Source organism: Neovison vison, chromosome 7 (genome assembly GCF_020171115.1).
Source record: "Neovison vison isolate M4711 chromosome 7, ASM_NN_V1, whole genome shotgun sequence".
NCBI classification, from domain to species: Eukaryota; Metazoa; Chordata; class Mammalia; order Carnivora; family Mustelidae; genus Neogale; species Neogale vison.
The window spans coordinates 181081255-181094603 of NC_058097.1; the positions used below are offsets into that span (position 1 = coordinate 181081255).

A 13349-nucleotide genomic window follows, 5' to 3' on the forward strand; every position below is an offset into this window, starting at 1 on the left:
TTGAGAGGCCTGGAGTGAGGGGTCCTCATTGCTGTTAGTAACACACCGAGATGTCTGTCAGGTCAGCTCGATCCTCCTTAGAGCACCTGTCTGTGTAGGTGTCTGTGTCAGACCTAGTTCCTCTGTGGACAGACGGGGTTTTGAAGACCTACTGTGTTCAAGGATGTGGAAGCTTGCCTTCATTTTCCTACCTTAGAAAGTGAAAGGAACTTGGGAGAGGAAGCGAGGGTACAGATAGTTATAAGGTCAGAGGTCAGTGTGGACTGCATTGCCTTGGAAAAGGCAAAGTTGGGGGGAGCACCGCTGCCATTGGAGACATGCGGGGAAGGCAGTCAAAGAAGGGGTGTTTGACCCAAGCCTGGAAAGTGCCAGGGGCGCTTGTGTGTACCTCTGGGGACAGAAGCGGGCAAAGGGGAAGGGATGCAGGGAAGACAAAAGCACTCTGTGTGTTTCTGGGAAACCCTGAGGAGTTCTAGTAAATGTAGATCTTCCTTAAGCCTTGGCGGACCTGAGGGATGAAAAGTGACATCCTGTTTCGCAGGTCCTTTCCGAGCTCCTCGGCTCTGCCAGGAGCAGCCCATTTTTGGTGTGTGCGGTGTGTATACGCACAGAGGGGAGTCTAGGAGAGAGACCCTCTTTTCTCTTTGCTTTGAGAAACTTCGGGAGCCCTAAAATCAAAGAGTTAAGGTTTGAGATCCGGCTCTACCCTGGGGCTAGAACCATAACTCTGGGCTCAAGAGGTTTCGTGTGTGAAGTAGGTTTTATACCAGTACCTATCGCGAAGGGTGGGGATTAATCGTGTTAGTTCCATCTAAAATATTGAAAGTCCTGCCTAGCCCCTGGAGCTTAGTAAATTGTCAGCTCTTAGGATTATTAGTTATTTCCAGCCCCCACCTACACCCTGCGTGGTCAGACTCGTCCGTGTGTTTTCCTTCTTGGCCTGGTGCAGGCTAAGTGCTCACGTACTGAGCAGAGTTGAGGAAGCAGCCTGGAAGGGGGTGGGGTGGGGTGTGGATCTTTTCTCTCGTTTCCCCCCATCTTCCTCTCTCTTCCTCCTTCCTGACCGCCCCTCCCCCCACCAAACTCATGACAACATGGTCCCCATTTATGTGTCTTATATCATCTTGGGTTACTCAGGCGGGTCGAGTCACGCCTTACTGTACATGAAGCTTTCCTTGGGGAGGACCAGGGCCAAGTCTTTGACTCTTTGGCAGCATCCACCCCCCCACCCCGCTCCCCAAGTTCTGCGCGTACCTTGTCTTGTCCCATCCTGGTGTTCTGTTCATACTGGGCGTCCTGGACCCTATGTTGGTGGCCTGTCCAGCTGGCTCTCATGTCCCAGTGCTGCCCCCTCTCTCCTCTCCAGGGCCAGGAGCTGACCATCCGTCAGATCTCCCTGCTGGGCTTCCGTGACCTGGTGCTGCTGAAGGTGAAGCTTGGGGATGTGCTGCTGCTGGCCCGGTCCCCGCCGCCCCCGTCCATCGTCCAGATGCTGCTCATCCTGCAGGTGGGTGAGGCCCCCTGGGACCATGGCCACCGGGCTGGGTTGGGAAGAGACCCTATGGCACGGGGATGGGACTGGGTGACTTGAGCACCTTAGTTCAGCTCTTTTGCTAGAGTGTCATTATTCCTGTTCCTTAGTGCGTGTGTTCATTTGCTGCATCTGTAAGGCTGTGCTCCGTGCTGGGATCCAGCTGTTGGGGGACGTGGCTTGGCGCTGGGGGCTGGGGTGGGGGAGGCGCCAGAGAACCAGGGTCCTGTCATTCAGGGAGCTGATATGCTCCCTCCTCAGTGAGCCACAAGGAGCACGTGACAGCAAGCGCCCCCTGCAGGTGAGTGGAGCCAGACTATAGTCACTAGAAGGTTCCCTAGGGACAGGTGGGCATCCCAAGTCTACAGCAGAAGCGAGACCACGGCAGACCCCAAAGCTGCCAGCCTGTCGCTACCTGCTGGTCTTTCCCTGTCTCTCCAACGCCGGGAAGACCTGGCCGGTGTCTCTTGGACCGAGTGTCTCTGTCTCTCCCCCTCCCTCTGCAGACTTGCGTGCACTTCCTCAGTTTGCACGTGGCCAAACGTGGCATCACACACGCAGCTCACGTGTTTCCACTGAGAAATGACCCACATGGTTGCCTCTTCCTCCCCATTCTATATCAACAGCTGCTGTTCTTTTCTGGGTCCCTGAGCTGGGCCGCCCTTCTGGGCCTTCTCCTCCTTCCCTGAAGTCCCAGAGGAGCACGAGTTACCTAATAAGATGAGGATACTTGTCATTGGCTGGAGAGCCAGGTCGGGTGTTTTCTGGGCAGGAAGGGAAGGAGGAGGGTCTAGAAAATATGGGGAGGGTTCGTGTCTGAGAAGTGTAAAGTGGAGCTTGCATCCTCAGTGAGGAGTCTAGACAATGACCCCTTTGGGGTTCAGATGGGAAGATTGGGAAAGAGAAGTTGAGCTTTCCCCTTCTTATTTCTGTTTATGCTTTTTTAAGGATGAGAGGTGATTTTTTGTTGTGGGTGCTATTTTTGTTCTCAGTGGGAGACTAGGGGTGAGGGCCCCCACCTGCCGATAGCAGCCAAGGAAGGCCTCTGTCTGTGCTCGTGAAAAACATGCACCATGTTCCCATATGGGACAGCCCAACAGCCGTATGGGAAGGCTGCCATCATCCCCTTGCAGCCCCGCAGGGGTTGGCCTGCTTGCCTAGGAGACGCTTCCTTCACCCACCCTCACCTCTAGCCCCCATTGCTGTTTATGGGGTTCCCAGTGATCTTAGGAAAATGGCCTGATCTATGTCCCGGCCTCTGGTCCTCCCACCTCCCTGGCCTCACCTGGAGCCTCTGGTCACACTGGTCCCTTTGTCTCCCCCTGCGGCAGCAGAGTCTTCGCACTTGGGTTCCCTCTGCTGAGAACACTGTCTCCCGGGGCCCACAGCTATCTTCCAGTCAAGGCAGGTCCGTCCGTGTTCCCTCTTATGCTTTCAGCACCCAACACATGGTAGGCATGTGGTAGGCACGTGGTAACATGTGGTAGGCACGTGGTAGGCACGTGGTAGGTGTTAATGAAACATGTCCGGTGAGGGATGGCACAGCTAGCAAAGCCTGAGCGGGACTGACCCGGCCTCTGGCCTCCCTCCAGTCCCCTGATGGTGACCATCGCGCAGGGACTTCTCTCCTGGCCAAGGGAAGGAAGTACAGAGAAGCTCTGTGGTTGGGACAGGAGTCTGGGACGCTGAGCAAGGGGACAGTCCTTGTTTTCCTAGTTTCGCAGATGAGGTGAAGGTTCAGAGTTGGTCGAGCATCATAGGATCACATCGTAATTTATAAGAGAGTGAAACTGTCACCCATCCCTCAGCCCTTGGTCTTTCTATCGACCCATCCGGCCTTGTTCAGGTACCACGGCCTCCCTCCTACGGTGCCCTAGGGTCCTGGGAGAGACGGTAGAAGCTTCTAAGATGGTCCGCTGTCATTCTGGTCATTTGGCACTATTTCCCGGAGGGTCTCGTGGGATGAGTCCTGGCTCTTGTTCTTCCTCACTCTGGAAACTGTAAAGCCCAGAGCTGGGAATGTGACAGGGACGAATAGGGATCCTTGCCCCATCCGGGTCTATCTTCCTGAGCCGCGGGACGGCAGCTGCTGGGTCTGAACGCCCTGGGACCATGCCCACTGCAGGAAATTGGGGCCCCAGTCATTAGAATTGCTCCCTTCTCTCCCCAGGCCCCCGCTTGCCCCAGTGTCACGAGATCTGGAGCTGATTTCTCCTCGCCTGACCCTCATACAGAGAAAAGAGCCATTCCCCAGGCCTTCAGGTGTCCCTTTTCCACTGCTCTTCCAGATGTCCTGGAACAAGCCCCTCCCTCCCCAACACATGCAAGGGGCTGCCAAGTCCCCTGCTCTCTGGGTGGCACGCTTCTGTCCCCAGGCTGCCCCCCAGGGAGAGGCTGAGCCTGGGATCTGGTTCCTCCTGGATGTGCCGCCAGGTCCTGAGATCATCCTGGGACAGTGCCTTCCGAGGGGCACCCGTGCAGTCACCCGGGGTCCCCTGCCAAGCAGGGTCCCATGCTCGGTTTACTTTCTCCCATCGCCGTCTTGAAATGCCTAGTAATTTTTGCACAAGGGATCCCACCCACATTTTCATTTTGCGCTGGGTCAGCCTGGCGGCTGGGCTGAGGGCTGTGTGCAAGTCGGGTTGTCCGCGGCTGCCCTGGGAGAAAACTGTCCAGCTCCAAACCATGCGCGTGTTACCCATTTTCACCCCACCTCTTGTCTCTTCCCCTTTCTCCATTGTCCCTCTCTTGTTGAGTCGAGAGAAGGCTTGGGGCGATAAGGCAGAGGAGAAATATCAAGGAGGAAAAAAACTGAAGGAGAAAGAAAAGTCTCCTCAGCTCTGAACACCAGTCAAGGTGGTTTTGGGGCGGAAACTGCCCCGGTTTGAGTCCTGAGTGGTTTCCAGGGAGCCCGAGGAAGGTTCCCTTCTCCCTTCTGCGGCCTGGAGGAGTCCCTTCCTGGCTGAAGTGCTTTCCCCCTTCATTTCCACTGCTGGATTTTCCAGGGCATCAGCCCAGGCCGAGGGCCAGGTGTCAGAGCCCAGGGGCCATGAAAACCCTCCTGCCTCCCCCATCTCACCCCCGTGCAGTGCTGGGCAGCCTTCACTGCGGCCTGTTTTTTCTGCATGTCCTCCCTTCTGACCCCCTCCCATCCCGAAGTCTTCTGCCCCGTAACCCCCTTCCCTAGCCTGTTTGTGTTTCCTTAAGCCAACCCCCCTCCCTTCCACCGCCCCCAGCCCTCCCTGTCCCTGGGGGAAGGAGCTGACATGGGCCAAGTCAGCTGGCATCCAAGGGAGCCTCCGCCTCCCCCAGGCATCCCCAGCCTGTGGGACGGGCTCTTCTGGCCTCAGCCTCCCACTTCCATCTTTTCCTCCCATCCCCCCAAACTCCAGCACGGTGGGGGGTTCTTACTCTTTAAGTGAAGGTCATGTACCCTCCCTTCCGATGTGAGACTTTGGTGGGACATCCGGTTGGGCTGAGCACAGCTCTTCTCCCCTCCAACTCCTCGATACCCAGCAAGGCTTCTAGAGTCCTTTCCAGAGAGAAACTGGATTCCCTAAGAGTCTGCAGGTCTTCTGGAGAACCTGGGTCACTTTTGGTCTCCCGTTTTTTGTTTTTGACCATGGTCATTGGTGTTAGTTGGCGTTTGCCCAGGCTTAGCCCTGAGGACGCCTGTCCTGTTGGGCTTTTGAACCGACTCTTCATCTTGATGCTAGATTCTATTCCCCGTTCTTTTCTAGCCTCCTTAACAAGTAGCGGTAAGAGGGGCTCAGAGCCAAAGCAGCCTGCATTCCAGTCCTGGGTTACACGAGCCCTCTGGGTCTTAACTTTCTCGTCTGCAGAAGGGGGATGACGGGGGCATCTGGCTTCTTGCATTGTTGAGAGACCTCTGTGCTTTGGTCCGTGTCAAGTGCGTGTGCAAAGTGCCTGCCGAGCGTGAAGCAGCTGCTGTTGAGAGTGGGGTGGGGTCCTGTGGTCGGGACCCGTCAGACCTCAGCCCTGAGCTGGCGTGTCCCGTCTGCCCTGCGTGGCTGGGGCCCGGTGGGAGGAGATGCTGTGGGGGCACAGTTCTGAGCACTGTGACCTGTGGCAAGTGACTCAGGCTTTGGGCCTCGGATTCCTTCATTCCAGCCACAAGGATGCTGCCTGCTGGTGTCCCCGCTTCCAATGTAGCAGGAGGGCAATCGGGATTTGCTGGCTGGGTGCCCGCTGGCCCTGGCCGCTTTTGACTGACCTTTGTCTCTCTCGGCTGTTTATTTCCAGAGTGTTCATGAGCCCACGGGCCCCAGTGAGGGTTATTTGCAGCTGGAGGAACTGGTGAAGCAAGTGGTGTCTCCCTTCCTGGGCATCAGTGAGGACCGCGGCGTCTCGGGTCCCACGTACATGGCGGGTAAGGGGCGAGGCTCTTGGGTTGTGGGGATCCCCGTTGAGAGCGGCCAGCGATGTCTTCCTGAGCCCGGACGGTGTCGCCAGCTTTTTGCTGCTGCTGCGGGTCCAGGCCGATCTGCGCGTGTTAATAATCACTTGTGTTTCCCGATGACCTGGGTCGCGGTAACCTCCCCTCCTCACGATCCCTCCCGGGGGACTGATGCTACGCCTCTGTGGTCTTGCTTGTCTGATCTGCATCTTTGATCCGTGGCTTTGATCTTTTTTGTGTGCCTGCGGTGTTCATTTTCCCGTACGTGATAACCAGAAACTGCCTGGGTGCGTGCATCCCCCCACACGCACTTGAGTGGAAAAACCACCGGTAGTGGATTTTCCCTTGAAAGCAGCTTGAGATGGGAAAACAGCTCGTTTTGTGTTCGGCCTGATGAAATGGAATTGCTGTTACCCCCCTCCTTGTCTGTAGGTACTGCCAAGGCCTAAATGCCGAGGAAAGGTGCTCCTCGATGGGGGGCAAGTCCTGTTGGTGGCTCTAAAGCCAGCATTCGCATCAGCCTCTGCACTCGGCACCCTGGAGAATCTAGAGGTGGATGGGATCTGTTCCTTCTCTCTGTGAAACTGCAGTCCAGATGCACAAATAGCCCTATAATAGGCTTATCACAAGACACATGCTTCAGTTACCTTTTGAAATGAGAGCCCCCCAAATGCTGCTATCTGCAGCAACTTTAATGCTGGTTCGCATATAGTAGGCAGCACTCAAAAACTTATCTATTTAGGTGGGTGACAAGCAGTTGTACCCCAGGCAGGGGAGACCAGCACCTACACAGAGGTGCAGAGGCACCAAGAGATTCCCTGAAATTGGAATCTTTTGCCCCGCTCTCCTGGATTCTGTGGAACTGTAGCTGAGCTTCAAAGGAAAGGGCGGAGGAACTGTGTCCAGCGAGGTTCCGCCCCTCCCTGGGCCTCACCACTGCAGGAAAAGCGGGGCTGGCTGTCAGGTTTCCTGGCCCCTTCATGTGTCTCTGGAGACACAGCTGCCACACATCTGGGGTGCTGGCCCCAGCCCTCCTGCCGGGTTCTTCTCCCCACCCCACCTTCTTCTTGATCACTGGCTCATTCCATCCAGGAGCTGGTGCAAGCCAGAGTGACAATGCCAGCTGAAGGAAAACTGTCCCCCCTCCTCCCCAGCCACGAGCAGACTGCCGCGTTTCTCTGCTCTCCCTGGAGCCCACCTTCTGGCTCAGCCCTAACCCTAACCTGTCTATGGCGGGAGGAATCGGGCAGATATCAGGATACAAGCCGGTGAACTGGGCCGTGGCGGGGACCTGGCCATCAGCTGGGCCTAGAACCAGGATTAAGGATAGATTTGGAAGTTTGTTCAGGAGTATTTACTCTAAGAAGGGATGCTTTTGGCTTTCCAGTTAAACTCAGAATAATACATACTTTTGGCAAATGATAAAGACCTGAGGTTTTCTTATACCAAGGATGGTCCTCATGTCTGGGCTGTTGTCTCAGGAAGGGCAGAAGGGGAAGAAAGAGACTCTTTTTGATTGTTTTATTATTATTGTAGCAAATGTGTCCTGAGGCCCTCCCCCAGGTGCCGTGTGAGGTGTGGTGCTGCGGGTATACCCGTGACTCAGACTGACCCGTCACTGCCCTGTGGCGTGCACAGTCCAGGGGGGAAGTCACAAACAATAGATCACAAACAATGATTCATCTGTGTACAGGGACTCTTGGGGGTGGGGGGAAGCTCATCAGCCAAGGGGCCCTTCACCTGGACTGGGAGATCAGGGGAGGCCCCCCCAAAGGAAGTGATACCTGAGATGTGTCCTGTAGGATGAGTTTGAGTTAATCTGCCGTCCCCATTTACTCAGTTGTCCCAGGCAAAGGGAAGGATCTTTGGGAGGGCTCTGGGGTAGGGGGAGTAGGGAACAGGAGGTTGGAACCTTTGAGGAACTGAAAGACCTTCAGAGTTACAAAGTGGCCTGTGTTTGGGGAAGGCTCGGCCACAGACTACCTCTTGGGCAGACCCTCTGCTGGGTGGGATGGATACCCTCCCACAGAGTGGGCCCCAGTGTACCCATTTTGCAGGTGAGACAAATGAGGATTAAGGTCGCATGGCTGTTGGAGCTGGGATTTCAAAGCCCCACGTTGGTCACACTTGAGCAGCTCTCCTGCATGCTCCAACCTCACCCCTGCCTACTCCTGTCAGTTTCTAGAAGCTGATGGTGATTTTTACCTAGGGACAGCTGAAGGGTTCCCCAGCCCAGAAGGGTTCCGGGGCCAGACCTTTTACCCTGAACCTCTGCAAACCAAACAGCTAAAATGGTCACGGTGGAGCCCTTCCCTGTTGAGGACACCCCTTTGCCAGATAAAGTGAGGACTCCCTGAGCCTCAGTCTTCCCCTCAGTAGAATGGAGACTGTGACCTCTGTCCTGCCTGAAGGAGAGGAGCGCAGAGACCACCAGCCAGAGTATAGAGCCCCAGGAAGGGTTTGCCGTGGTCCACTCAGGGCCCATAGGGGCTGGGCATGGTCCGAGACAGCTGGAGGGCTCATCTCAGAAGCCACCACTTACCAGATGCCTGTCATGCTGCAGGTGCCGCCCAGGTGCTTGTCTTCCTTGTACAGCCTGCTGAGGGGTGGCTGCTGTGCTGACCGCAGGCTCCGACTTGGGAAGAAAGCTCCTGAGGAGGGGTTCCCGGGGGACTTGGAGGGGCACCTGCCCAGGCCTGTTTGACTCCATGAGGATGCTTGGAAAGGCCCTCTTGCTGTGAGACAGGCCGAGGAGTTTGAAGGGAGCCTCACTCACTGAACTTGCAAGGCTTGGGGTGGCGGGGGAGGGGTGGGGATAGGGAGGGAGAGAGAGAGAGAGAGAGAGAGAAAGGAGTCCGAGGCTCATGTTGAAGTCATGTTGGAGCAACAGTATGATGTACGGTTCTCCTCCAAAGCAGTCACCTTCCCAGAACAGTGGGGATGTGGTGAGGAGGAAGGGTACACACTTTAAAAAATAAGTAAATAAAAATAAGTAATAAATAAGTAAATAAGTAAAATAAGTAATAAATAAGTAAAAAATAAGTAAGTAAATAAAGTAAATAAAAAATAAGTAAATAAAAATGTGTCAGAGGCCAGGCCCACATCCTACTTTTCCAGTTCCCAGAGTTTCCAGGCGGCTGGCCTGGCTGCTTCCGGGGCCCTCGGAGCAAACACTCAGGAACACTCAGCGTGCTGTGTTTCTCCCCCCAAGAAGCCCTGGCCTCCCACTGATCTTATCCTCCGTTATGTCTCCAGGGGGAGGGCCCTCGTCCTCAAGATACTGTAACTTCTCCTCAGGACAAGTAGGCTTTCGTGGGCTTCCAGGTGCCCGGGGCCCGGAGAGAGATGCCCACGGTGGGCTTGGTGTGCGGAAGTCACAATACGCACATTGTGGCAGCTGCTCCTATGCGCCTGGGAGATCAAAGGCCTGGGAACTGGGGGCCCCTCAGAGGCACGGAGGACCGCCTCATCTAGGCTCTGCTTCTCCAGGGCTTTGAAAGGAGCTGCCCTTGCCCGCTCCGGTTCAGGGGGATGAATGCCCGGAGCTCCGCGGGGCACCTGGGGAGTGAGGAAGGAATAAAGGCTCCCCCAGGCCCCACCCCGTGTGAAAGGCAGGAGGAGGAGGGCTGGAGGTGGGTACTGGCTGAGTTGGCAGGGCCCAGCTCCTCGCCCAGCTCAAAGGGCACCCCTGCAAGGAAAGGACACGTTTCAGCCCCCAGGGGCTGTCCACAGCTTAATCTGTCTCTTTAAGGGAGATTTCCTTCTCTGAGTGGCAGGGCCTGGCTCTCCCTGGTATAGACAAGAAGGCCGGGGAGGTGGGGGGCAGCCCCAGTGTGGGTAGCGGTCTCCGCTCCCAGCCCAGTGTGTGGCCTGACCCCACTGGGGACGCAGCTGACTTGCTTGTCTGAGGTTGACTCTGGAGTCTGGTGGGAGCTTATCGAGGAAACACTGTCTGCCCAGGGGACTCAGCACAGCCCAGCGGCCCCTGCGGTCTCTGTTCTGCCCACACCCAGTCCTGGGAACCAAAACATTCCCCCCAGAAGGCAGAAGAGTCCTAGGCCACTCCTGTGAGTCATGAAGAGGGAAGAGCCTTACGGAGAGAGGCGGGGCTGGCCACAGAAGGAACTTGGCCTTGACACCACAAGGGCTGGGCTTCTGCTGTGTGGCCTGGCATGAGTTACTTGAGTCTCTGAGCAGCGGAGGGCTGAGCACAGAGAAGGAAGAAGGTGCCCCATCTCTAGGGCCCAGGCAGAGCCGATACCGGCTGGCTTACGGGCACTGGCTAGAGGGTGGCCTGGCCTCCTTGGAATCACTCCGGAAGAGAGACTGTGCCTCTCCCTGGGAGCCTAGACCACATCCTGGCCCTTGCCATGCTGTGTGGTCCTGCCTGATGACCTGTCCGTCTCCCTCACAGACTGTCAACTCGCTGGGAGCGGGGAGCATGTGTAACCCTTCGGACCCCAGGCCCTAGCACGGCTCTCGGCTCTGAGGGAGCGAGTGAGTGAATGTCTGGGTTTTGTCCGTCCGCCAGTCTGGAACCCGTCCCTCCAAAACGACTCCTCTTCAGGACTTCTCCTGACGTCCCAGCGAGCTCCTGCCTTTACCTCTGCCCTGCCATTGGTTGACCGTGTCTGTTTTTAATTCCCTTACAGGTCCCGTACAGTATTGCATTAATTCCAGGTGTACAGGAGAGTGTTTCGGTAGTTCCGTACTCATTGACCTTGTCCAAACAGTTACTCGTGTGTGGGCTTCCCAGCGGGCACAAGCGGGGGCTCCACCATGAGCCCTCAGCTTGAACCCTGCTTCCATCGCTAACAGGCTGCAAAGTCATTCAGCATCTTGACTTCAGGTTCCTTTTCTGCAAAACGGTCAGAAGACGAGCATGTCGATGAAGCACCTCCTTTTGTGATACAGTACCCCGCCCACAGTAGATGCTCAGCTAGTGACGGCTGCCGGGACCCGATCCCTCACCGCACACGGGCACACACATTCACGCACGTGCGCTGGGCTCAGGCCCCTGTGGCAGGCACCGGGGCAGGTTCACATTTCTCCCTCTTGGCAGTGACCGCAGGGTTTTGCACATCACAGGTCAGAGTTTCTGTTGAAGAAGGGGGCAGGTGTCCCGGGGGAGCTGCCCCTCCCTGTGGCTCTAGCTCTCTCAGCAGCAGCTGAAGTGGCCTCTTGGTTTTGCTCCCTGTTAAATCTGCGAGGACTTCGGGCTTCTGGGATAACAGCAGGAGAGAGAGAGAGAGAGAGAGAGAGAGAGACGGGTAATGCCCAGGCAACCATCTGAAACACCTTTCCTGGCTCATTCTGCTGGACTGGGGCCCCCGGAAATAATCAAACAAATGGTCATTTCCTCCAGAGATGCTGTGTGTGTCCACTGTCTGTCCCCCAGGCCCTCAGCTTACCCTGTGTCCCCGGCCCAGGCTTAGCTCCTGCTCTCTCGTCTTCCTGCATCTGCATGTGAGCTCACGGAATTGTCTAGCCCAGTCTCCAGCCCAGCTGGTTGAGGGTTTGGGCCACAGTAGATTTTGCAACTGCCAGTCCTAGGTGCTTGTTTCTAACAGCTGGCAGGAGACAAACGAATTGTTTTCAAGGGCATTTTTTTTTTTTTTAAGGATGGTTCGTTAATGGGATCCTGGCTTCTTTCTGCTCTTCTGGTGCCTGTCTTATAGTTATTGATTTTTGTGATCATAAATGTAATACACGGTTATTGTAACACTGTGGGAACATTATAGAAACGTTGAGGGTATGAGCACCCGTGCTCCCAAGAGAACCTCGGCCAATGCTTGACATAGATTCTTCCTTCTCGGTTGCTCCTTGCCATTTTATCTTCTATTAGTTCTTCCCCAAAGAGAAGAGCCACTGACCCCGCATCTCCTGGCCAATACCAGCCTCTTGTTCGGCACCTCCTAGGGGATAGTGTCTGCTGTTCGTGGCGTCAGAGAGGAGTGCCTCTTCTGAGGGCAGCAGCAGAGCCCTGAGACATAGTAGCATGCTGTGGGGAAGGTCTGGGCACTGCTGTTCAGAGCCTACAAGAGTTGGGCCGAGCCTCAGTCTTCCTCATCTGAACAATGGGAAGAGTGAGAGTAGCCCAGGTGTTTCAAAGGGAGATTGGGACTCAGCAGTGAGAAAATGGATGGGAACACTCTGCATATCATTCTTTGGTTTTGAGAAGTAATTATTATTACCTGTCGGCTCCCTTGGGGCTCAGAGCCAGCAGACTTGGTGACTCAGTCCTAAGGCTTAGGATTTCAACCTGTCTTCACTGAATGTGGACATGTAAAAAAGGAGCCACCAAGACTTGCAGACGGACACGCCCATCTAGGAGCGTGAGCTCTGGAAGGGACGACAGTGTGTCTGGGCCCTGCAGATCCACGGCAAGAGCCAGGCGTGAACTAAAGCAGAGTGGACCGCGTGTCCCCAAGGACAGTCTCTGAGCTTCACGGTTTCCTCTCCCTCTAGAATCCAGGTCTTCCCCTGGGATCCTGTCCATGTGCAGCCGGCCCCTGAACGATCCTGTCCATGTCCACCCCGTCACGCTTCTGCCCTGCTGCCTGCTGAGAAAGGGATGGGTTTCTTTGGGGCGTCTTCAGGCTCTCAGGGACGTGGAAGCCGTGGAAAGCCAGGGCAGATGAGATGGGGTGGGCAGCTGGATGGCTGGGGGAGGTGTGCGCTGGTAGGAGGAGGGTTGAACGGAACCCAATCGGTCCTCAGGCCTCCATTCTCAGTCCCCTGTCTCCCTGGGGTCCTCCAGCCGGCCCCTGACAGAGGCAGTGCTGATGGGAGGGAAGAGGGGCGGTGCCTCTTAAAGAGCATAGGAGACTGAGGGGATGTAGGCTTGTCGTTGCCCTGGCTTTCCTCACTTCTGGCCTCTCCGGCTCCAACCTGGCATCGCTCACTGCCATGTGCATCTTTCTGGAGCACAGCCTCCAACCTTCCCCGGCCCCCACGGCTTCTCTGATCACAGAAGCTTCCATCTGGCTTTCAAGGGCCCTCCTGCTTGCTTGTGCATGTCTTCCATGTGCCAGCCAGCCTGTGGCCGGATGGTGCCCCTGGCTCAGACCTGGCTCAGGCTGCTCCCGGGGCTCAAAGTGGCTGTCCCTCCCCCTTCTGGGGGTTTCGCGTACGGAAGGCTCAGCTCCAGGGTACGTCCTCCCCGACACGTTGATCCGCTTTGTCCTGCCTCGGAACCCCATCTACTTGGCTCGCCCTTCCCTGGAGATCCTCAGCCCTTTCTAGTTACGCCTGCTTCCTGGGGGTCTCTGGGAAGAGCAGGGTCTCCAGTGAGACCTCACCTCATCCCCAGCCATTCTGCAGCCTCGCTGTGTGCACGTAGGTCAATGATCACCCCTCTGATACTCCGTGTTCTAATCTGTAGAGTGGGGCTAATAGCAT

General features: G+C 56.1%; 1 protein-coding gene across 4 annotated transcripts in view; it reads left to right on the forward strand.

Annotated features, from left to right (window-relative positions):
• Nucleotides 1-13349, forward strand: part of PRR5L (proline rich 5 like) — a 72257-nt gene that overhangs the window by 55415 nt on the left and 3493 nt on the right. For all 4 annotated transcript variants that reach the window (XM_044259097.1, XM_044259095.1, XM_044259096.1 and 1 more), the window contains exons 8-9: nt 1367-1507; nt 5795-5921. In XM_044259097.1, coding sequence (XP_044115032.1) covers nt 1367-1507; nt 5795-5921 — 268 coding nt within the window. The remainder of the gene's footprint in view (nt 1-1366; nt 1508-5794; nt 5922-13349) is intronic.